Below are 21,936 nucleotides of genomic sequence, written 5' to 3' on the forward strand. Positions count from 1 at the left end.
GCAAGGTCATTTAATCAATAGTGTTCTTGACATCAGTACACAAGCAAGCACTGCATTTTAAAATGTGGGTCATGAGAGCATCTGGATTTGTGTTCTTTGCCCTCAATTTCTTTTCATCAGTTTCCTAAATGTCTGTCTTAAATGGCTTAATTTTTCAGGAAGGAAACAAAAACAGGACAAAACATTATTGCCAGCATGATACTATGTCCAAAAGTACACAATACTTGTGTTAGCTTTATTTGAGTCCAGTTCAGAAAAGTGCACTATGAATATATATCTTTTTTTTTATTAAAAAGTCTGCAGAGGTGTGCCATTTAAGCTATAAGTTTGCAAAGGTGAAGTAGCACGGGTTGTAACAATAGCCAAAAATACATTGTATGGGTCAAAATTATGGATTTTTCTTTTATGCCAAAAATCATTAGGATATTAAGTAAAGATCAAGTTCCATGAAGATATTTGGTAAATTTCCTACACTAAATACATCAAAACGTCATTGTTTATTAGTAATATGTATTGCTAAGGACTTTATTTGGACAACTTTAAAGGCGATTTTCTCAATATTTAGATTTTTTTTTTTGCACCCTCAGATTGTCAAATAGTTGTATCTCGGCCACATGTTGTCCTATCCTAACAAACCATACACCACATGAAAGCAGAAAAAAATACGCTTTTTTCATTGATGTATAAATCTCAATTTAAAAAAAAATCGACCACAGTGACTGGTTTTGTGGTCCAGGTCACAAATGTCCCACGGTACAACCGTGAGGGCGCTGGTTGCCCGAGCAACCGCTGGAGCGACAGGGAAGAGGAAACAGTCACTCCAGCTCCGAGAGCGCCACCGTTTGGGATTTATGGCATTTCCTGTCAGTGTAAATAGACAGTCGGCAGACATGGCTTCACTTACGATCCACGACTGCCTTTGATTAAACAAAAGGACGTCTAACGAAGCTTTCTCCATGAAAGAGCCATTCTCCACTGCAGATGCATGCGGCGGTGGGTTAACGCGCTGATGTTAGCGAGCTAACATGGACCTTGGATCTATGCTCTACAACAGTTTGAAAGATGTGACATGGAGTACGACGACACTACCCTTGGATAGACTTGTCAGTGCCTACAGACTGCCGCAGATTGTGAGGTTGGACAGCGGTAAGGTTTGTCCGGAGCTGTGCTGGTGTTGTGATGTTGTGTGCGGCGGCGGCTGCGCGTGGGCGCTCGCTCTCCCGTGGAATTCCAATAATTAGCCGCTTCGCGCGCTAAGCTAACGCGAGCCTCCGGTCTCTGAACCCGTTCAGTGGGATACCTAAACAGTGCGCTTAACTGACATAACTTACAGGGTCGACATTCGGAATGATGCGTTTAGTAGTTATTCTAACACAGTTACTGACAAAACAGCCAAATAAAATGCGAAAAAGAGAAGCTTAGATGTTAGCAGGCTAACCCATATTAGCCAGAGGCCAGAGATTTAAATACAGACTGCAGGCAGTCAAACACTGGACTCGTAATATTTCATGTGTATCATCTATTACAAACCTCTTAGATTTTTTTTCTAGCTAGACAACAACCTCCACAACCCCTTTAGTCTGAAACTTTAGAAAGGATCCCATACAAGCAACTTTATGTGAATATTTAGTTTGGGGGGATGCTTTCTATACTCGATAAATTATATTCGTCAAGTTCGAGTACTGTAGTATTATAACTTAACAGAGTTGTTTATTATTCATTGGTTTATGATAAAGAGATTGAAGTGTAAGCTGTAAGTGCTGTTGTGTGTGAGCTGACCTCTGTGTGTAAAGATGGAGGAAGTCATAATGTCAGGGGAACTAGATCAGTATCATCAGACTCTAACTGAACCTTTACGAGCACTCACTGGGAACAACAGACACAACACGCATCTTAACTCTCGTATTAGTTTATGTGAATGACCTGCTAACAAACAATACATTGTCAGTATTTAAATAAGAGTCAATTACGCCCTTCATGTCTGTTAAAATCTGTTTATGATGCAGTTGCTATTACTTATGACCCTAAGCACAGCTTTAGTTTTTTTTTTTTTTTTGCACTGTTGTATATTTTTCATATATCTCTACAAAAGTACACACTATTAAGTTAACTGTTCCATACGGATGTGATATTGTTTTGCCTCAGGGGAGTTGGTGGAAGGACTGAGAGAAAATGACTACCTCTTGATTCATTCATGTCGGCAGTGGACCACAATTACCGCCCATAGCCTAGAGGAGGGCCATTATGTCATCGGACCGAAAATCGAGATCCCTGTCCATTATGAGGGTAAGGCCACTCAGTTGTTGTAGTGCAGCGTGTGATGTACATAGAAACATCTTTCCAACACTTGAAGAACTTATATTAAAACAGAAAAAAACAAAGATATGTGCTGCTGTATTTCTGCCATCTGCTTTTAGTTGGGAGTTCATTAGCTAATTGGTCTCTTCATATTGACAATCCTCTGACTATAGAGAGGGACCAGTAGGCCACTTACCGTAAGAAAAAAAAAAAGACCTTCCTCTGAATTTGGTTCATGCAGACCTAGTAAACTACATATTTTATGTGCTTCTTTTACTGTTGCAGCATTTTTAGATAATTTGGTAAAATGTTATTTTATTTAATTTCAACATGCCCCCCCCAAAAAAAAAATTATTTGCTTTGCACTGATTTGGCAGAATAACATCTACATTAAATGATTTATACTTAATATAAAGTATTGTATATATAATATTATTGAGGAATGACAGTAGGGCTGCACGATAAATCACATGCGATATTTAATGTGCATCATGTAAGTACAACAGCTCTGTGTAGTAAATGCTGCTCCATGTGAAACCGCGTAGGTGATTGAGATTTAACGCTGATTACAGAACCGGCTTTACTTACATGATGCGCATTAAATATCGCATGCCATTTATCATGCACCCCTTAGTGAAAGTGATGTCATGATGTTACAGAATTGCTCTGTTGTTTGTTAAAGGCCAGTTTAAGCTGCTGGAGCAGGACAGGGACATTAAGGAGCCAGTGCAGTACTTCAACAGTGTGGAGGAGGTGGCCAAAGCATTCCCTGAGCGAGTTTATGTCATGGAGGAAATATCCTTCAATGTCAAGGTCTGGTTTTGTTCTTAGATTTAGACTAAGCACTAATGTATCTTAATATTGGCATAACCTAATAGGCCTTTATCAGAATGGCTCTCAGGCAATGTGTTTGTAATGTGAAATATCTATTCAACATTTCTTTGATTCTTAATTTCAACATTTGTAGCAGTCTTCTGTTAGACTATCATTAGTTAGACTACATTTTTAGTTGATCGGTTCAAATTCCTGTCGTTTTTCTCCCAGATGGCATCAGGAGAATCCAACGAGGACACAGAAGTGTACAACATCACACTGAGCACTGGGGATGAGCTGACACTAATGGGCCAGGCTGAGATCCTCTATGCCAAAACATCACGAGAAAAGTCACGCTTCAACACGATCTTCAAACGCATCGGCAAGCTTAACTCCATCAGTAAGCTTGGCCGTGGTAAGATGCCCTGCCTTATCTGCATGAACCACCGCACCAACGAGAGCATCAGCCTGCCTTTCCAGTGTCGCGGTTGCTTCAGTTCCTGCTCCCCGCTGGAGCTACAGATGCAGGAAGGAGAACACACTATTCGCACAATTGTGGAGAAGACCAGGTTACCTGTGAATGTCATGGTGCCCAGCAGCCCACCACGTAATCTACACGACCTCCATTTGATCCGCGAGGGCCACCGATACAAGCTGGTCAACATCCAGACCAAGACAGTGGTGGTGTGTTGTGTCTTACGTTCGAACAAAATACTGCCAGTGCACTTCCCCTTGCACGTGTCCACAGCACTGCCTCGTTTACTGGTGCCTGAAGGGATGCTTCAAGGAGAAGCTTGGCTGGAGACTGTGGTCCACCGCTGGTTTTCTTACTGTCAGGAGCAGTTCGACATCGATGACTACTCTAGGGCAGTCCGTGACGTGCGGGTGGACTGGATCGACGATGGCAAGAGCCCTAAAAAAAGTAGCGCAGGTGGAACGGGAAGTGGGAGCGCCATCTGCAACAGCAGCGGAAGCAATGGCTGCCCCTCTCAGGTGCATTTGCCAAGTTCTCTAAGCTCAGCCCGAGATGAGCTCACGCAGTCCTTTCATCGGCTGTCTGTGTGCGTCTATGGAAACAATCTCCATGGGAACAGCGAGGTGAATCTTCAGGGTTGCGTTAGCTTAGGTGGAGATTGTGTGCCAGCCGAAGCTCCGGATGCAGATTATCTGTTCCCTGAGCTGCAGGAGAGTTCTTCTGGTTCCCTTAAACCAGACGTGCCGTACGAGGAGCTTTGGCTGGATCATGTAAAGAATGCTGGATCTGTGCTAGACCACATCGAGGGGGTCCGAAATTCGACTGTCTCTGGCTGCACGACTGTACTACCATACCCCACAGCAGGTCCCAAAACCACCTTGCTTGTTGCAGATGTCAATCTACCTCCACCTCCGGTGCCTCCAAAGTCTGAAGCTGTGAGTTCATTTATAACCCTTATGGTCTCGATTTGAAACAAATAGAACCATTTAAAGTTACTAGTATTCAACAATTGCACAAATCTACACTACTGTTAGAGGTCAGTAAGGTTTTTTCATGATAGATTTTCACAAAAGACAAACCCATTTCAAATACCTGTTCATCAATGAAGCCTGAAAAAAATCTTAAGTGTTTTTGGTGTTGATGTTGCTTGCACACCAAATCAGCATATTGGAATGATTGTTGTATGCCATAGCATAGGCCAAGCTATAGCAAAATGTGAGAGAATTGTTCTTGTGGTTGAGGCAAGGGTTAACAAAATAAAGATTAATCAGTGAAATCAAAATGATTCTTAAAAATCCTTAACCAGTAAAACAGAAACAATTGTAAAAATCACTGCTCCAGTGGGAACTATGAATATTAAGTTGAAATTAAAGTGTTTGTAGAAATCTTTATTCATTGATTGTCATGTAAAAAAAAAAAGTTAATTTATTTTTGCCATTTTATTTAGATAGAACAGTAGGTCGTGAAGTGGGTGAGATCGGGAAAGGCCTGCGAGCCAGGACTCAAACTTGAGACACCCAAGCGCAGTGGCGTTAATGTCGGCGGGTTACACACGAGGCCATCAGCGCCGACATACAAAAAACAAAACCCCCATGATTTTTTTTTTTTAAGGCTCTTTGTCTGTTTTCCAATCTTAGGCAAGGCAAAGTTTATTCTGTGCTTACATAGTGACTTATTTGTGTACTCTGTTGGTCAACCACTAAAGGTCTAATTATTTTCCAAGTAGAAACAAAGGTCGCATTTTATGTTTTCAAGGCCTATTTGATAAATTCACACAGACGGTCTTAAAAGATCTGTCTGTGTTCATTCAGATTCATTAATAATGTAATTGTAATATTCAAATTTTTAGAGCCATACAGTTTTATTTCTTCTTACCTTTGCAGGTGAAGGAGGAGTGCCGGTTGTTGAACGCTCCACCGATTCCACCGCGGAGCTCCAAGCAGGCAGGCTCAAGCAGTGCCACAGTGCCATACCCTCCTGCCAAGCCACGTCAGACAGACACACGCTCCCCAAGCCCAACTCTATCCTATTACTCATCCGGCTTACACAACATGTGAGTTATGCAAAGTTTTAATTGACAAAATGGACATTAGTTTTATGTGAACTGCACTTCTTATGACTGAACTATCCTCTTCTCCGTCTCTCAATAGAGGTGGAGAGGGCGAGTCTCCGAGTGAGTCCGATGATCAGAACCATGCATGTTACCCGTGTAACTGGGTCAGACCAGATGCCAGTGAAGGCTCCAAGCCTCTCCCTTGCCTCAATCCTTTGGTCGATGCCTCTTTCTCCCGCCTTTCCTGGCCAAATGATTTCTGTGGTGCAGACACGTACAAAGGTGAGGACTATACGCCGCTCCACTGCAGGAGTTACTCTAGTTATCCTCGGAAGAGGACCCCTGGTACTCCTAAGGCTTGTCCCTCAGGTTTGTTAGACTTCAGCAGGCGAGCAAATGGTGAGGGGGGCGCTGCGGCCTCCAAGGCTCAACAGGTTTCCCAGTCTTGCACCAAATCCACCAGCTACACCATGGAAATGTGCAGAGACAAATCTACAGAGGAATGTAACACTAAGCCAAACCAGTCCTGCCCTATCTTGCCTCCAAGAACCCCTAAATGTAACGATACAAATAAAGATGCAGATTCCGCTACTACAGCCACAGCTGATACAGACGCCCTGGAACTTGAGTCCAAAAGCTGCTCGCTTGATCGACCGCTTCACGGCACTACAGATGTGTTCTCCATTTCATATCCTGTAGCTACAGTGTCTTGGCAGCCACCAAGCAATCTATCAGGTATCTCTATTGAGGAGGTTTCTAAGTCACTACGGTTCATCGGTATGTCAGATGACGTCCTCTCTTTGTTTGTGCAAGAAAAAATAGATGGAAATTTGCTCCTGCAGCTAACGGAGGAGATTCTGTCAGAAGACTTTAAGCTAAGCAAACTTCAAGTGAAGAAACTCATGCAGTTTATTAATGGCTGGAGGCCCAAAATGTAAGGCTGAACAAGATAGCCAGTATAGAGCAAAACGCATGCAATGTGCTGCAGCCGCAAATATTGGCCTTCAGTATTGCGTTTTGTATCTCAATGCTATGCACAGTCTTGTAATGGTTTTAATAGCCATTTTGTTTAATATATATATACACATGTATATAAATCTATACATTAATTGCTTTGTGTATTAACCTGTACCCATCTCTATGTAATCTCTCTGACCTTACGGTACCTGCACAACAGACTTTATTTGCTCAAACCCAAAGCCTTTGAAAAACCTGAAGATATTTTGACCCAATCCAACTGTGGCCTACATTTCTTAGGTTGTTGATCAATAAAGACAATTGACTTGACTAGGTGGTTTTATCACTTACACTTTCGCTTCACCATATTAAGAAATAATATCCTATACCAAGTTGTGCCACCAAACAAGGTGGTTACTTCCAGCACCATCATTTTTACACCAGTGATTAAGAAGAGCTGATGTGTCAAAAAATATAAGTGGAGGATGAAGTCTCACCCTTTCATAAAAGATCACTTTGGGCTTTGACAATGTTGACATGTATAGATGCTTTATTTGATGACTGGTTTCCTTCAGAGCAGTGCAAGGGGATATGACAACCGTGTTCAACAGTGTTTCCTTCAACAACATGAGGCACGTTTAGTGTAATCTTGTTAAATTCTGCAGTACAGCTAAACTTTACTATAAAAGCACATGAAATCAGTCTTCACACTATGAGAAAGGGTTTACAAAAACCTATTTCAATGCTTTGTTACCCACTCTTTGGTTCAAATCCATGGTTCCCAGCCACTCCACACCCTGCCCAGTATGTTGGGGTCAGTTGCCTGATCGAGCAGACAGTCTACCTGATCTTCAACACTCAGGTCCTTCTCATTGTGTCGAGCTCGTATGTTGTGCTCTTTTTCGCCTTGAGCAACAGCCAACAGTCCCTTATACTCCTGGTTCTTCTCAAATCCAAGACAAAGCTCCTCACTAAAACATTAATAAGTCAACATGGTTAGAAAAGTCTTTCTGGAAAATACAAGTTTTTTTTTATTATTTATATTTTATTATTATTTTGTCCATAAAATTATTTTTAAAACTATTACTTAACAAAAATTAGGAAGAAAAATGTATTAATTTAATGTGAGTGAACATTATTATGATATGCTGCCAATGTAAATATTAAAATGGTGATGTTCTTTGCCAGACATTGTGGTTGGATCTACCTTGTTATAACTGAAGGATTGACTCCCTCTAGCTTCCTGCGAGCAAAGTTGACCTTCTGTAGAGGGAACCAGTTTATTTCTTTGGTGTTCACACTCTCTGTCCAGGTACCTCCTTTCTTCAGCTGCTTCAGCTCAAAGTTCTGTAACATGAAGAATAGAGCTGTTGTTTTCACAATTAAGTTAGCCTGTCTCTCTGATAATGACTCTTGTCTAAGCTTTTTATAGACCTCAATGGTGAAACAAAAAAAATTGGAACATGTGAAACATCTAGAACGAGGGCAGATTTCTGTGATGATTACATTGAGGGCTACCTGTATGTGACAATAAGGAAAGCAAGCTATTCATTTCGGTTTAAATGCTTCAGATATGCTTTGATTGAGTTCTTCTACCTTCCAGTCAAGTGAAGGCTCCTTCACAAAGACATCCATGGTGTTGAGCAGCAGGTCTGGGTCATCTCTGAAGGCTCGCAGTGAATGTACCATCACACTCTGAATGAGACCAGACTCTGCCATGGGTCGCATCAAGTTTAAAAACTGTCGTGTCAGCCTAAATGGCATCAGTTCAGGCACTAGGAGGAACTACAATGCAAAATGTAACACAGGATATTGTTCTGAACTCTTAATCATCCTTGTATCTCTAAATTGGTACAGTAGCTCTTTGTACCAGTACTTGTCTCATTACAGAATCATTGAACTGTCAGTCAATCTAATCAATACTAGACAAAAAGCCCACCTGAGTGGCTGATCCAAATGCATGACCAAAGTCAATGCCGATCATACCGCCAGTCTCCGTGTTAATCATGAAGTTAGAGAGATGCCGATCACCAATGCCCAGAATCCAGTGACTAATGCAGAGCACAGCATGAGAGCAGCTGAAATGGGACCTCAGCGAAAGGAAGGCTTCAGGTGTGGTACTCATCCTTACAAAAGCACGTCTGAAAATAAGCATTCATGCCATCAATTCCTTTTAGAATTAGGACAAACATCAATAAATTACTGCATGATCATCAGTAACATTGAAATGAAATACTGTAATGTATAACGCAAAATAAGTGAAATGCTGCCATACTTTAACAAGTCATCAGGCACCATCTGCTCAATTCTCCTAAAGTTGTTCACAGTGTCCACACGTTTTGCTTTCCTGCAGCGAATCAAATGTAAATGCATTAAGATGTATTATTATTTATACATGCTCTAAAGCCGTTGTAAAATGCTGAGTCACTGTCCCATGACAAATGTTAAAACAAAGTGATGACTTACTTGTACAGTTCAGCATATCGTCTAATGCCATCCACCTTCCCAGCAACTTTACTGATCCAGTCATCATAGGACTCATTGGGCCTAAAATACATTAAACCAAGTAATGATTGATTCACTCAAGTGCAGGGTATGAAAGCATGATGTGTTTTATTTGCTGGAATAAGGAAGGAATATTCACTTTGTTATTGTCCTCTGCTCCTGTTCAGTCCTTCTGCTGGAGAGGAAGTCTTTCAGGGTGCAAGTGTTCTCCATCCATTCAATCAGGCCAATCCTGTAGATGTCAGCATACATTAAAGACCCTGCTGGACCAGTTAAAGACAGGCCAGCAAAACAAATTGAGTCGTGAGAAGCCCATCCAAGTACCTGCTTGTGATGGGAATGACCTGGTAAGTGCGGAGTGCCAGGGTCCGCTGAGAACAGGCAGTGTCCTGACTGAGAATCATGTTCATCACACCAAAGAGCTGCTCGATGCGCTGGTCCTGTCGCAGGTCCTCACCACCCTTCACTAGGAACGGATAATCCCTCTCGTCATCGCCTCGAATGATGATGCGCTTCGGCCGACGAATAGATGACATAATCTTTACCTAAGGTTGGGAAGATGAACCGTTACACACTGAAATAATCATCTCAAAATGACGTCTAAGAATAAGAACATTATTTCTCGTACCCTTTCATCAAAACCTGTGATTTTTGCATGATATTCTGGCAAAGGCTTGGATTGGCCATCATACTGACCTGTAGAAAACCAGAGCCAGAGAAAAAGACAAACACACTAAATGCAGAACTTTAACGAAGTGACATTTACAAAATACAAAAACTGAACTCACCTGGTACCTCCAGTTCATTTTTGAGTGTTTCTGTTTTGAAGCTGCTGAGCCAGGGTGAATATTCCTTCATGTTCCCTGGTTCCTTTTGGAAACTTCTCATTGACATAGCCAGGCGGTCCACCTGCTGAAGGAACTCCTTATCTTTTCGCTTTTCATACAACTTGGACCCACCAGCACCAAGCAGCTTCTCTACTTCTTTACAATATTTCTGCAACAAGGACATAAAATGTATCTATGTAAGAAACCGAGAAACCATCAGAGGCCTGACTAATCTCATTATGGTTTTATTTTGATAAATCGGGCACCCCCAAGTATAAATATTATAGGTTGTGGACCTGAATGAATTTCCTTCTGAAAGATCCAAATCCTGGAGACTTTGAATCACCAAGCATTCCAGCCATTTCCTCATAAAGCTGCTTCATTTTCTTTTTGTCCATGTCTGGTTTGTCCAATTGATTCTTCACCTCATCCCACCAATCCTGCCAAACCATTCCTTGAGAATCAAGACTACCACAATAGCGCCATAAAAATGTCATGTCTCAGTAAGTTAAATGTAGCATATAATTACTGCTGTGCCAGTAGCAGCACAAACTGAAACTGCAATCTGTTCAGCTTGAAAAGGTCTGACATCTCAAAACTGGCTCAACCAATGGGTCTTTCAGGGAATTTTTCAGGAATTTGTACCTTGAAAAGCATTTCAGGGTTAGTAAGTTGCTGAAGGGCGTCTACAAACTCTTGGACGACACCACCTTTATCCAGTAATGACTTCAGCCTGGAACACAAACAACACATTGTCAGTACCAGCAAGGGCAAACCCACTTACAAAGCCTCACAGACCTTTACATACTTTTCAACAAACTCCCGGTTCCTCTGACCACTTGCAGACTCCTCGAAGGTGTAGTTCTCACTGCTGATCATGTATGGATAGATGAGGGCTTGAGGATAGCATTCTGCGATCTCCTCTATAACATGCTGAACTGCTGTCGCCTGTGGCTTGTCAAGCAGAGCCATCATTTGACTGATCCAGCCAATCAGCATCCAGCAAGGCACACTAACAACCTATCAAAAAAAAGAGAAAAATGTATACTTGTAGAAGATAAAGGATAAAGCATTGTCACGCTAATTCTTTAACTTCTCTAGATGTTAGAATATCTAAATGCCTTATACCTTCAGATTTAGCTTTTAAAATATCTAATCTCTAAATATTGATTTAAGTAGCTTCAGCACTTTTGGACACTGATTTCTGCTTTGCATCAGGCTTTATTTTGCTGTAATGATTGGCTGACTCTATTGTACAGGAGACCTAAAATCCAAGCAAATGATCTTCCCTCACCTCTCTGACCATCAGGTCCAGGGTTTCTGCAGGGTAGAGTTCCACTAGCTGCAGCAGACGAGGAAATTTGAGCCTTGCCTCAACTGAGTTGAGCTTCAATGCCTTCAGCATCATCTTCACTACATGTCCAGGCAAGGGCTGCAGTTTAGAACTGATTGCTAGAATCAAACATCAAAAGTGTTGTTATAAGCACATCAACTTCACCTGCAACCCAATACTTGAAGGCACCGAATCACAAAAAGACACAAATCCTCATAGAGTGCTCTACATTCGTTTGAACTTTCTATTAGAATTAACAGAACAGTTGGGTGCTGCACTGGTGCCTCACCTTCTTCTTTCTGTTCACTCTCTCTTAATCTTCGATCACAGAAGTTGACCAAGGTCATGTAGGCCTCCACAATACCATGTGTGTTCACATGCTGCTGGCTGAAGGACAGCTCTTCTTCTTCTGCCTTACGTGCAGCACTTCGCAACATCTCCAGAGCCTGCATCTGCAGACCCTCCACCACCTGAGCAGGAAAATAACACCCACAATTATCAAAACAGCTTTTTAATAAATCTGTATATACAGTAGGAGGACAAGCTAAATGGACTTTACCGCCGCGCATTCCGCAGCATTAACTGAATTCAGTCGCGTGTTAAAATAATTCGCTTAACTACCGCCAGGTGGTGCAAAGGGACGAATTTTGAACTGACTGTAATAATAAAATGACGGTTTGTAAACGAAGATAAAAGGACAAGTAAAACATCAAAAGCGTTATATTATAACATTTTAACATCCTTAAAAACCATTATAAAATTTAAAGTAAGAGTTAATTTAAAAACGTGGGATAGTCTTAGGCTACAGTAAAAATGTAAAAGAAAGACCTTTACATAAAGTCTTACTGCTATTGTCATTAAACAGTCATTACTAGGTATATATATATATATATATATATATATATATATATATATATATATATATATATATATATATATATATATATATATATATATAAACAAACCAGAATAAAAATATTAAATGTTCTAATCCATGTGCGTGTTCCTATATATATATATATATATATTTTAATTCATGCTCTTAGCAAAAATAAATAAATAAAATCCTTCAAGTTCCATATGAAGAACGAAATGAGAACGGTCCAGCATTAAGACCGCACTAACAGCAATAATTCTTATTAACTGCTATTGTTCTTGATTTTTCAAATGGTCTCCAATTATGACTTAACTGTGTGAGCAAAAATTGAGTATGGTATATTTCAGCTGTTTTATGCGCTGGTGCCTCACGTGCACATATTCATTGTAAACAGCGCAGTTCAGCATGAGCAGCGGTCTACTGTGGCATATTTTTGCTCATTATAATATTTTTCCTGTCGATACTGAAACACACGTGAACCACAAAGCCTATTTTACCTAATAAATAATAGTTTAGCTGCAAATACGCAACATCACGAATATAGAAACATTTGGATGTGTCCAGAATGAGAGAGGTAAACCCAACAGGTGAGCTAAGTGGATATACTGTATATCAATTTATTTTATTTACTTATTTATTTCGTGTTTATCCCATTTTTTTCATTGCATATGAAAATTTAAGAATAAAAAAATCCTCCTACCCCCTAAAATTTTCTTCATATTCACTTGTGCGCTCTTACGCAATACCTTCCTCTCGCGTTTCTCAGTTGTGGACAACGTAAAAGTGTTTGACATAAAGGTTGCTGTCCCATTTTATACATCAATTGTTAATTAAAAAAAAAAAAATCGAATTATATTGTTAGTTTCATGGTAACATGCAATCAAGGTCTTCAAACAAATGCAATGTTACAGTGCTACTACATTATCAGTATGCTATCTGATTTTGAAAACTTGAAGTTAATCGATCTGTTTAGATAAAATAACTGACAAAAATTTACTGTTATTTTCACCACATACAAATTTTCACAGCAGAAATCACCAAAGATGTAATGCTTACAATGTTATTAGTTTGGCATGTGGTAGGGAAAAAAAGTTTATTTTAATTTTTTTTTTGGCTACGTTATGAACATAACATTTCAAACATACTGAAATCCTTTATCCATGGAGTGAAGGCGGAGCGTGTTTCTGGTATCAGTGCGCGCGGAGGGGAAGTTGTTGCTGCTCACAGACTCTGCTGCCGAGTGAGAGAGATGTTTCACCCGACGAAATGAAGACGACCGGGAACACAAGCACAGCACATCCGCCAAAAATCAATCTTGTTGCTCGGCTCGCCAAGCTTTACTTTTGTATGTCGCATGGCAGTAAATAATACGATAATATGACCATGCAGTCATATTTAATATTAACATTAAGATATTTAATAAAATATTTATTTAATAAAAACATTAAAACAAGCAGGGCTGTAACATAAAACAATAAAAAACGCACGCCAGGTCTACACCGGACACAAGTGGAGTGATCCAACAAAAGACAACAGAACACAGTGATGGATACACTGGACACGATCCCCATCATTGAACTGATGCTCGTTCTGTTAATGATGAAATGTACTGAAACTGCGTTCAGATGATTTGACACTATAGTGTGATGTCATCAAGTTTAGACACACTTTTTTTGTAAACTTGTTTTGTAAAATGTATTCGTCATTTGAATATTGATTTAAAAATCAGTTTAAATCATAAATCAGATTTTTTTTCTAAAATAAAAAAAATTCTGGGATTTTTTTTTTTTTAGGCCATATGCTATTGCCCAACTTTAAAAGCAAGTAAAGAAGGCTTCCTTTAAAATCACTTCAGTTGTCAATTACTAAAGCTATTTTTTACATCTTGTGTATTTTATTGATTATAAAAGAAAATTATAAACTTGAGTTTAATCGTGAGGACGTTTTATTAATCCGTCCATTCTTTAGAGTTTCAAAGATTTAATCGTGCAGGTTTAATTTTATTCGTTTCTTGTTTTAGGCTAATTAGGCCTAAATAATGGGAACGAAATTATACAGTGCTTCACATTTAAACATGCAACAATTTCTTAATCAGTTTACAGACAAATGTCTTTTTCCCAATAAGTTATGTCAAAATAAAGGACAGGTAACGAATAACAAAAATGCATGTTGTTTTATTAAAGGAAAAAATATATTTATATTTAAAATATAAATTAAAATATAGGCATAATATATGAAAATATTGACATTTTGCAAATGAATCCATGTAGCCTACCCCCCTAAAATAGGCTACCACTTTTAATGCTCCGATGCAAAGTAAACCACAATTTCTTTTGAATAATATAGCGCATAATTAATATAATATAAATAATACTGCACACCTTTTAAATGTGTCAAATCTAAAATATGGTTTAATACCATGTAGCTTAGAGAAAATATAATCACAGGTTCAGGCACAGGATTGACATTTATCCTGCTTGAATTCGTTCATGCACATAACTGCACATTACTTCATAAGTACCAAACTTTCGTCCGTGGATATTAAATATTAAATATATGAAATATTTTAACTACAGTGTTTTTCTTTCATTTTCCCTGACTGAAGCAGTCAAATCTAACACATCAGTGAGGCAAAACTGACGTCTATTAGCGAAAATGTGCTTTGATGCGCTTGTTTGATAACTTGTGGTTAAAGCGGCACTCAGCGGTCAAAGGCTGAAAATGCACTTTATACCGCCGCCGCCGCGGTACGTGCGGCAGTAAAAAGGGCCTTTTGAATGTCTACTTAGTGTACTACAATTAATCATTTGTGTACAAACTGTAAGAATCTAACCTTGATTTCAGAGATGGCATGTGTTTTTGCCCAGTTAAAGAGGTGCAAACATGTACACTACAGTGCAAATGTTTGTGATGAGTAAGATTTAAAAAAAAAAATACAATTTATTCAGTAAGGACATCTGAATGTTAAAAATAAATGTTCTTTTGAACTTTCTATTCATTTAAATATCTTAAAAATAAGTATTAGTTTCCACAAAAAACATTAAGCATAAACATGTTCATGTGATACTGAAGACAGGAGTTAAATTAAATAAAAGGCAAAAGGAAAAGTTATTTTAAATAGTAATAATATTATTTTTACTTCTTTTGCCAAACCCCCACCCCCCCGAAAAACCCAACCCCAAACTTTTGAACGGTAGTGTACAACATGGTGCCATTTCTGGATGTTTTCATATTGAGGACATTACAAATATGCAGGTTCAATGCAAAGCTAAACATCTCTTTATCAGCTTATATGAAATGATAGCAATTAACTATTCTGTGGTTTATATCCCAAAAAGCTACACCTAAGTAACTCATCACCTGGGTAATGGAAGAGGCCCCTGACAGTTGGAGAATCTTCTGTACTTTATCTTCCCCGAGAGTCTCCACAGCAGAAGGACTGCGATCCGCAGCTCTGGCCATGAGGTCATAGGTGGTGCCCAGAAGGATCTTCTGGTCACAGAGCATTCGAGCAGATGAGCCTTCACTCTGTCTCCCAGCGTCAACTGTAAAATCATGTAGCCACCATGAAAATCGCTCCATACACTGGTTTTTCACTTGGTTTTTAACCTAAACTTGCTTTCAGCAAAAATTTAAACATGAAAAGTAAGCCTGGTTCAGGTGTTGAAAAGATGTGAAATTACAAAAGGGGATCATTCATACTCAGAAGTGGAACAGTCTTGAGCAAAGCGTTAATCTTTTCAGCAGATCCAAGTCCAGCGCTTCTCCTGTGAGTGAAACGGCTGAAGCTGTGGACCCAGCGGACCAACCAGGCATCATCCGTCTTTGCATCACGGTGAAGTTCCTTCAACAGCTTGGATGCCACCGGAAAATTATTCTGTCAAACAATTTTAACACATTACATTCAGCTTGTTAGTAATTCTGTGGTTTATACACAAACATAGGATCTAGGCACCAACACTGATATTTGTGAAGCCTGAGCACCTGCTTCCATGCACTGTCTGCCATTTGTAGTTTCATGTTGAACTTGCAGGTGTTCACCAGCGCTCGGAGTTCCTCTCCACTCGTCTGCTCTGCACCATCCACCTCCATGCTGTTTTCAGGGGTGGAAGTCAGCCTCTCCAGAATCTTATCCAGGAAGAAACAACTAAAAAACAAAAAAACTAAGATGAAAGCAATTTTCTCCACAATTAAGCTGTATAGCATAACAGACATTTCAAGGCGAACCATTTCTTCACTATAACAGCAAAAAGAAATCTGCATTCCCAGTAAGGTGTTGTAAATGGCCAGACTCACCGAGATGTGATGATGTCATCCCAAACATTCATGGGGTCCAATTTAGCATCCGGAAAGCGGCTGGTCCACCGTCTGACCATGAACTTCAGAGAATCCACCGAGACTAAGAACAGATACAATTACACTTTAAAGTGATGCTGTTACCATGTAGTAAAACAAATAAGTACCAAGCAATATTAATTAAATACATGTAATGTATTATGTACTACTACAAGTAGATATACTTAGGGCTAGTTGTGTTTTTACATAATTTACTATTTTTGCATAATTACTCACCCTCTCCTGAGATATAATTCAGGAAGTCTTGGATCTCTGTCAGAGCTTGGACAGACTGTAGCACTGTCAGACGGCTGCGGTTCAGCAGTGGGTCAATACTTGAGTAGTTCTACATAAAACCAGGTTGTAGAGAAAAAAATCAGGTATTTGTATTTCTGAAGCCCTCCATTCCTCCAGGTCAGATCTCAAACTATTCAATGACGAACAGACACAAATAGAAGTTTGTGTTTGTGTCTATCTGCATGGCTATGTAACACTCCATCTAAAACTGCATACTTTCTGTGAAACAACTAATTGATTTGCTCTTTATTCTCAAAACTGACCTGCATGAAGACTTGCATGCAGTTATTGGCATAGTATTTGGCCCTGTCATAGTCCTCTTGCAGGATGTACAGCAGACTCAGCTCCTGACTGTAATGGGTCTCCATGATGATCTTGTGCTCTTCCTTCTTCATAGCAGCATCAACAAAGCTGAGCAGATCCTGAGATCTCTCTCCCAGCTGCAACTGCTTCAACATACTGCGCATCATGTACTGCAGGTATGTTTCCTATTAGAGACAAAAACATAAGCAATTACTGTAGGATAAGATATTATTTGATCATGGGCATGATTTCAGATGATCTATGGCAAAATAGGCAAAACTGAAACTGCTCAAAATGACTTGTAGTACCACATAAAATGGCTCTGTCCACATATTTTCTAGCTTGACAGGTGAGCTGTCGTCAATGTTGACCGTGGCACAATACTGCAGTGATTTCCACTCTGTCAGGTGATTATAGGCCTCCAGGGCAGCAATTTCCCAGAAATCTTTCTCTGTGTTTGTGGGCTCTCCATCATTCCAGTCTTCTTTGTTTAGTGCCTGTTGAATCAAAACAGCACATTACAATTAGGTCAGCTATAAAAGTCAGCTATACAGCCCAGTGTAAATTTTTATTTTTTAAATATATTTGTATTTACAGAAATTCATATACATGTTCTGATATGTTAAAAAACAAAAGAAACTAGCACTGCATAAATAACAGATATTCATAAATTAGAATTCTCTAACAGTTGCATTTTAAAATAGCAATACTGACGGCAACCACAAGGGATTTCTCCAGTATTGCACTGGTTGCCATCTGTCATAAAAGTGGAAAAGGAAGACACTGACAAGAGTGTGTAGCTACTACTGCTGCACAAAAATCATTTCCGTCTGAGGAGGTTTATGTTCCCATATTGTGTTTGTGACCAAGATAACACACATCAGTACCTCATTGTAGAGCTTCACAGCTTCAGCATAATCACTCTTTGCCTCTGCTTGCAAGGCTGTGAATGTTACTGACTTTGTGCCAATCTTGCCACTAAAGATTCCTCTGACCACATCGTAATCTCCCAAAGACCTGTAAAGTCTACACAGTAGTATAAATTAGAGAAGAACTGTTGAGGCTGTAGCATGAGAAACAATGAGCCCTTCAGACATTTCTGAGGGAGTTTGATCTTACTTGGCAAGGTGGATCCATCTTTCTGTGTCAGGTGGCAGCTCTCGTTTGCCCCGTGCTCGTTTTGAAGGAGGTTCGTCTGACGTTCCAGTGCCATGAAGCAAACTCTCCTCCAGTAACAGGATACCCATGGGCTGCTGCAGACTGGCGAGACAGCTGGCACTGACGAGAGCCGGCTCAACACCAAGAAGAGCCTTATGATGATAACTCATGTCCTGTTATATATAAAATGTACTTGCATCAGGGCTAGTAATACAATTAACAAGCTTAATAATCCAATTTAAAGACTTTCAGAGTTCAAATTTCTGAATAAGATTAAGCAAACAATAACTCTGTTTAACCCAGTGGTCTCAAACTCAATTACTGGAGGGCCACATCTCAAAATCACTAGAAGCTTGGAAGTTTCTAGTAATGCTGAAGAGCTTGATTAGCTGGATGAGGTGTGTTTGATTAGGGTTGGAGCTAAACGGTGCAGAGCTGTGGCCCTCCAGGAATTGAGTTTGAGACCAGTGGTTTAAACCGTTTCTTGCTTTCTATTAGTTTATAAACACACTTGTCACTGCACTGTGTACACACACACACACCTGCACACAAGAAATGAATGGAGGGAAGTAGACAGTGCTCTTGTTGAGGAAGGTGTTCAGGGTCTGCACTAGATCCTTAAAAATGGAAGTTCTTTCTTTATTAGGCTTGGATCCTATTTCAACCAGCACTCCAGCAAACAGTGAACTGAACAGCTGCTTCGCCAATGTGGCATCCCTCTGTAAAACAAATTTAAACAAGAAACGATGGTTATAAATGTGTCTATATTAAGAAAATTACTTTCAAACATGTTGTTAAAATGATCCTGAATCACAGTGAACCTGTGCCAGAGCCTGTAGCGGGGCGATGAGGCTGCTGTGCTGAATCTGAATATCAGGAAGATCTCCAACTCTATAGCTGCGGTACAGCGTCACCTGAGCATCCTGACGGATCTTCAAATCTGCTCTTCTTTCCTGCAGAACACAGACTGTTATCAAAAACATAATTAATGATACAACACATGCCTATCTATGAAAAAAGACCTACCCTTTCAGTTCTTTGGGACTGAATTTCTTTCTTGGCGAATCTGATGCTCTCCTTCTCCTTATCCTTTAGAAATCTCTTCCTGAGCCTCAGAATGTCTGCACGGCGCTCCCGCTCCGCTGTGGGAAAACCAACCAGCAGAGTTTCACTGTGGAAGTGCTTGATGCTAATCAAGTCCAACCTTTAATGGCGAATTGTCAGGAATCAAATTCAAATCAAACGTATTGTTTAGGTGTCTCACCTGCACTCCGACTGTCTGTTTCGTCACTGGCAGCGGTCAGGCGTTTAGAGCCAAACCCTGCACCCACGGCTCTCCAGGCAGCCTGGGGCCGTTCTGATCTCTTTTTGTCAAATACCAGGAGTGATGATAAAGTATCAGATGAAAGCGAATAATCAGCCAGTGTGTCTACATTACTGCCGGTTAACCAGTTATATGCTGAACGGCGTCCTGAAAAACAAATGGTTGTTATTACACTGAAAGAAACCTGAAGTGTCCTTAGTCAACCTACACTAAATTTCTCTTCACATTTTTGACCAATCTGAGTCTGCTGTTACAAAATCAACTGAATAATAATAAAGTGAAAGAACTGAAGTTCATGAGGTACCTGCACCAGGAGCCAGAGTCTGAGAGAACTCCAGGGACGTCTGTGTGGCCCTGATCTGACCTCTCACTGTGGCTGCCTGGCTTCCTGTGGCCTCTGAACCCTGAATGCCAGATCCCTGGGTGGCTTGGGTCTCCATAAACATTGGTGTGAGGACCGTACTCCGCAAACGCCAGTTAGAGTCAATGGCATAGTCCTGGAATATACGAATACAGAAAGCATCGGAATTATGGTCTTGAGAAACAACTAGGTATGACTTAAAGACCCAGGGAAAATAAACAGCATGTAAATTTTTTTCAATGCTGTAATAAACAACATTTCTTACCTGAAACTTGCACTCAGAGAGTGGGAACTCAAAGATGTCGCGTGTGAAGTCAGGGCTGTGACTGGTCATCTCGAGAAGCAGGTCAGTGGCCAGACTCAGGAACTGTTCTTCAATGCGGGACGAATACAGTGACTTCAGCACCACAAGCATGCGCTCCAGTGTGCCTGGAGGTAAACGGCTCTCATGACTCCAGAAATTACGCACATAAAGCCTAAAGAGAAATCACACAGGAACGTGAGAAAATACTTTAGGGTCATGTGTTGAGATTGATTTGTGAGAAACTTCAGATATAATTTTATTTAAAATTATGAAAAATCTAAGTGAAATTAAAATGATCATAGCTGGTAACTAGTCTGCTTACTGTAAGCCGTAGTTTTCATCTGTCAGCCCCTGGAGGAGAGTTTCTCTGGCTGCACTGAGCACTTCAACAGAGGTGCTGTCTTCCATGCTCTCAGTGTCACTGCAAACACATCATGATGACACTACTGTTGAAAGGTTTGCGGTAACTCTCAGCAAGATTAAAAAAATATAGAGATAGATTTATTTAGCAAAGATGTATTAATACATTTACTGATCTTTTACGTGCTTACAAAATTAATTATGGTTTCCACAAATGTATTAACCAGCAAAACTGTTTTCAACAGTGCTAATAAAAACAAATGTTTGTTGAGCACCAAATCAACATTTCTGATCTCTGAAGGATCGTGTGACACTGAAGACTGGAGTAAAGACTGCTAACAATTCAGCCTTGCCGTCACAGGAATAAATTACATAAATAACTGTAATAATATTTCACAAATTAATCATTTTTATTTTATTTGTATTCAAATAAATGCAAGCTAGGTATCATAAATCTTACCGACCAGAAACATTTGAATAGGAATGTACATGTGTGATGAAATAATAAAATGTAAAACATTCAACTGTAAAAGAAACACAACAACAACAAAGAATCTGGGAGACTGAGAGAACAGCATGAAATCAGTAGAAACACATTAGACAGAGGAAATGAACAACAAAAGTAATTTGTGATGAATGATGAAAAGGAGTGAAACGGGACTGGAGAAGAGGAGGTCTGTAGAGTTAGTTACCTGTAGTTGTCCTGGATCCACATCAGGATATCATACATTCTCTCTCTGCAGACAGGAGAAGGGTGAGACACAAATGCTGTGACGGTTCCCAAAATCTCCTTCAGCTCTTGGGCTTTCAGACATGCCAGGATCTTATGTATGATTTCCAGACAAACCCGCTGCCGGCCTTCATCTCTGAAAGACACAGCATGTGATGTGAAGAGGGTTTATCTGTAATATTTTACAATCACAAGGAAATGAAATGAACTCCTGCAGTATTAACAAACTTGTGGCTCATGATCTGTGAGAGGCCTTTGGTCTTCAGGTGCAGGTAGATTTCAGGGATGACATCAGCACGACTCAGCACACATTCAAGGCAGTGTGTCTTCAAAATGCCATGCAGCTTTGGCAGCAAGTAAAAAACTGGATTTACAAATCTGTGGAAATTTAAGACGACAAACATTATTTACAGAAATAACATTAAGCCTTTACTACAAACGATGGACTTTTCATCTCACCGATCCATTAAGGGTGGGAAGTGTTTGGACACTTTGCTCAGGCAAACAATAAATTTGTCATCCACCTCCTTCTTTCTCAAATCCATGAGCTTCGTAATAGTAATGTTAAATAAGGGCCCTTCATTTTGCTACAACAAAGAAAAACAATAGTTACTGGATACTTTCTA

The 21,936-nt window shown here is 39.9% G+C and overlaps 2 protein-coding genes across 2 annotated transcripts in view; one reads left to right on the forward strand and one right to left on the reverse strand.

Moving 5' to 3' along the window:
* The first annotated feature begins 800 nt into the window (after window positions 1–800).
* On the forward strand, window positions 801–6,926 carry garem (GRB2 associated, regulator of MAPK1). The gene is made up of 6 exons (XM_059533722.1): window positions 801–1,146; window positions 2,146–2,286; window positions 2,981–3,111; window positions 3,343–4,521; window positions 5,470–5,639; window positions 5,737–6,926. The coding sequence occupies exons 1-6, from the start codon at window positions 1,026–1,028 to the stop codon at window positions 6,575–6,577; spliced, it is 2,583 nt and encodes an 860-aa protein (XP_059389705.1). The 5' UTR covers window positions 801–1,025; the 3' UTR covers window positions 6,578–6,926.
* A 200-nt stretch (window positions 6,927–7,126) lies between these two features.
* The window catches only part of prkdc (protein kinase, DNA-activated, catalytic subunit), a 32,930-nt gene continuing 18,120 nt past the window's right edge, over window positions 7,127–21,936 (reverse strand). Inside the window, exons 53-86 of the mRNA XM_059533712.1 lie at window positions 21,770–21,897; window positions 21,539–21,688; window positions 21,273–21,446; window positions 20,543–20,641; window positions 20,182–20,392; window positions 19,860–20,052; window positions 19,496–19,702; window positions 19,258–19,373; window positions 19,053–19,184; window positions 18,774–18,950; window positions 18,193–18,404; window positions 17,961–18,099; window positions 17,382–17,570; window positions 17,034–17,258; window positions 16,711–16,819; window positions 16,435–16,537; window positions 16,123–16,285; window positions 15,841–16,015; window positions 15,499–15,683; window positions 11,551–11,731; window positions 11,223–11,380; window positions 10,737–10,948; window positions 10,574–10,661; window positions 10,225–10,368; window positions 9,890–10,097; window positions 9,730–9,797; window positions 9,426–9,646; window positions 9,241–9,333; window positions 9,063–9,143; window positions 8,872–8,943; window positions 8,536–8,737; window positions 8,193–8,381; window positions 7,804–7,943; window positions 7,127–7,567 (exon numbers count right to left, since the gene is read on the reverse strand). Coding sequence (XP_059389695.1) covers window positions 7,363–7,567; window positions 7,804–7,943; window positions 8,193–8,381; window positions 8,536–8,737; window positions 8,872–8,943; window positions 9,063–9,143; window positions 9,241–9,333; window positions 9,426–9,646; window positions 9,730–9,797; window positions 9,890–10,097; window positions 10,225–10,368; window positions 10,574–10,661; window positions 10,737–10,948; window positions 11,223–11,380; window positions 11,551–11,731; window positions 15,499–15,683; window positions 15,841–16,015; window positions 16,123–16,285; window positions 16,435–16,537; window positions 16,711–16,819; window positions 17,034–17,258; window positions 17,382–17,570; window positions 17,961–18,099; window positions 18,193–18,404; window positions 18,774–18,950; window positions 19,053–19,184; window positions 19,258–19,373; window positions 19,496–19,702; window positions 19,860–20,052; window positions 20,182–20,392; window positions 20,543–20,641; window positions 21,273–21,446; window positions 21,539–21,688; window positions 21,770–21,897 — 5,349 coding nt within the window. The 3' untranslated portion in view covers window positions 7,127–7,362. The remainder of the gene's footprint in view (window positions 7,568–7,803; window positions 7,944–8,192; window positions 8,382–8,535; window positions 8,738–8,871; window positions 8,944–9,062; window positions 9,144–9,240; window positions 9,334–9,425; window positions 9,647–9,729; window positions 9,798–9,889; window positions 10,098–10,224; window positions 10,369–10,573; window positions 10,662–10,736; window positions 10,949–11,222; window positions 11,381–11,550; window positions 11,732–15,498; window positions 15,684–15,840; window positions 16,016–16,122; window positions 16,286–16,434; window positions 16,538–16,710; window positions 16,820–17,033; window positions 17,259–17,381; window positions 17,571–17,960; window positions 18,100–18,192; window positions 18,405–18,773; window positions 18,951–19,052; window positions 19,185–19,257; window positions 19,374–19,495; window positions 19,703–19,859; window positions 20,053–20,181; window positions 20,393–20,542; window positions 20,642–21,272; window positions 21,447–21,538; window positions 21,689–21,769; window positions 21,898–21,936) is intronic.

Source organism: Carassius carassius, chromosome 3 (genome assembly GCF_963082965.1).
Source record: "Carassius carassius chromosome 3, fCarCar2.1, whole genome shotgun sequence".
NCBI lineage: Eukaryota > Metazoa > Chordata > Actinopteri > Cypriniformes > Cyprinidae > Carassius > Carassius carassius.

Excerpts from the sequence above, each read along its gene's own strand:
- garem (XM_059533722.1), top strand. The coding sequence starts at position 1,026 with ATGGACCTTGGATCTATGCTCTACAACAGTTTGAAAGATGTGACATGG. Across the intron at positions 4,522-5,469 it reads TGCCTCCAAAGTCTGAAGCT|GTGAAGGAGGAGTGCCGGTT; the intron begins GTGAGTTCATTT and ends TTACCTTTGCAG. Across the intron at positions 5,640-5,736 it reads TCATCCGGCTTACACAACAT|AGGTGGAGAGGGCGAGTCTC; the intron begins GTGAGTTATGCA and ends GTCTCTCAATAG.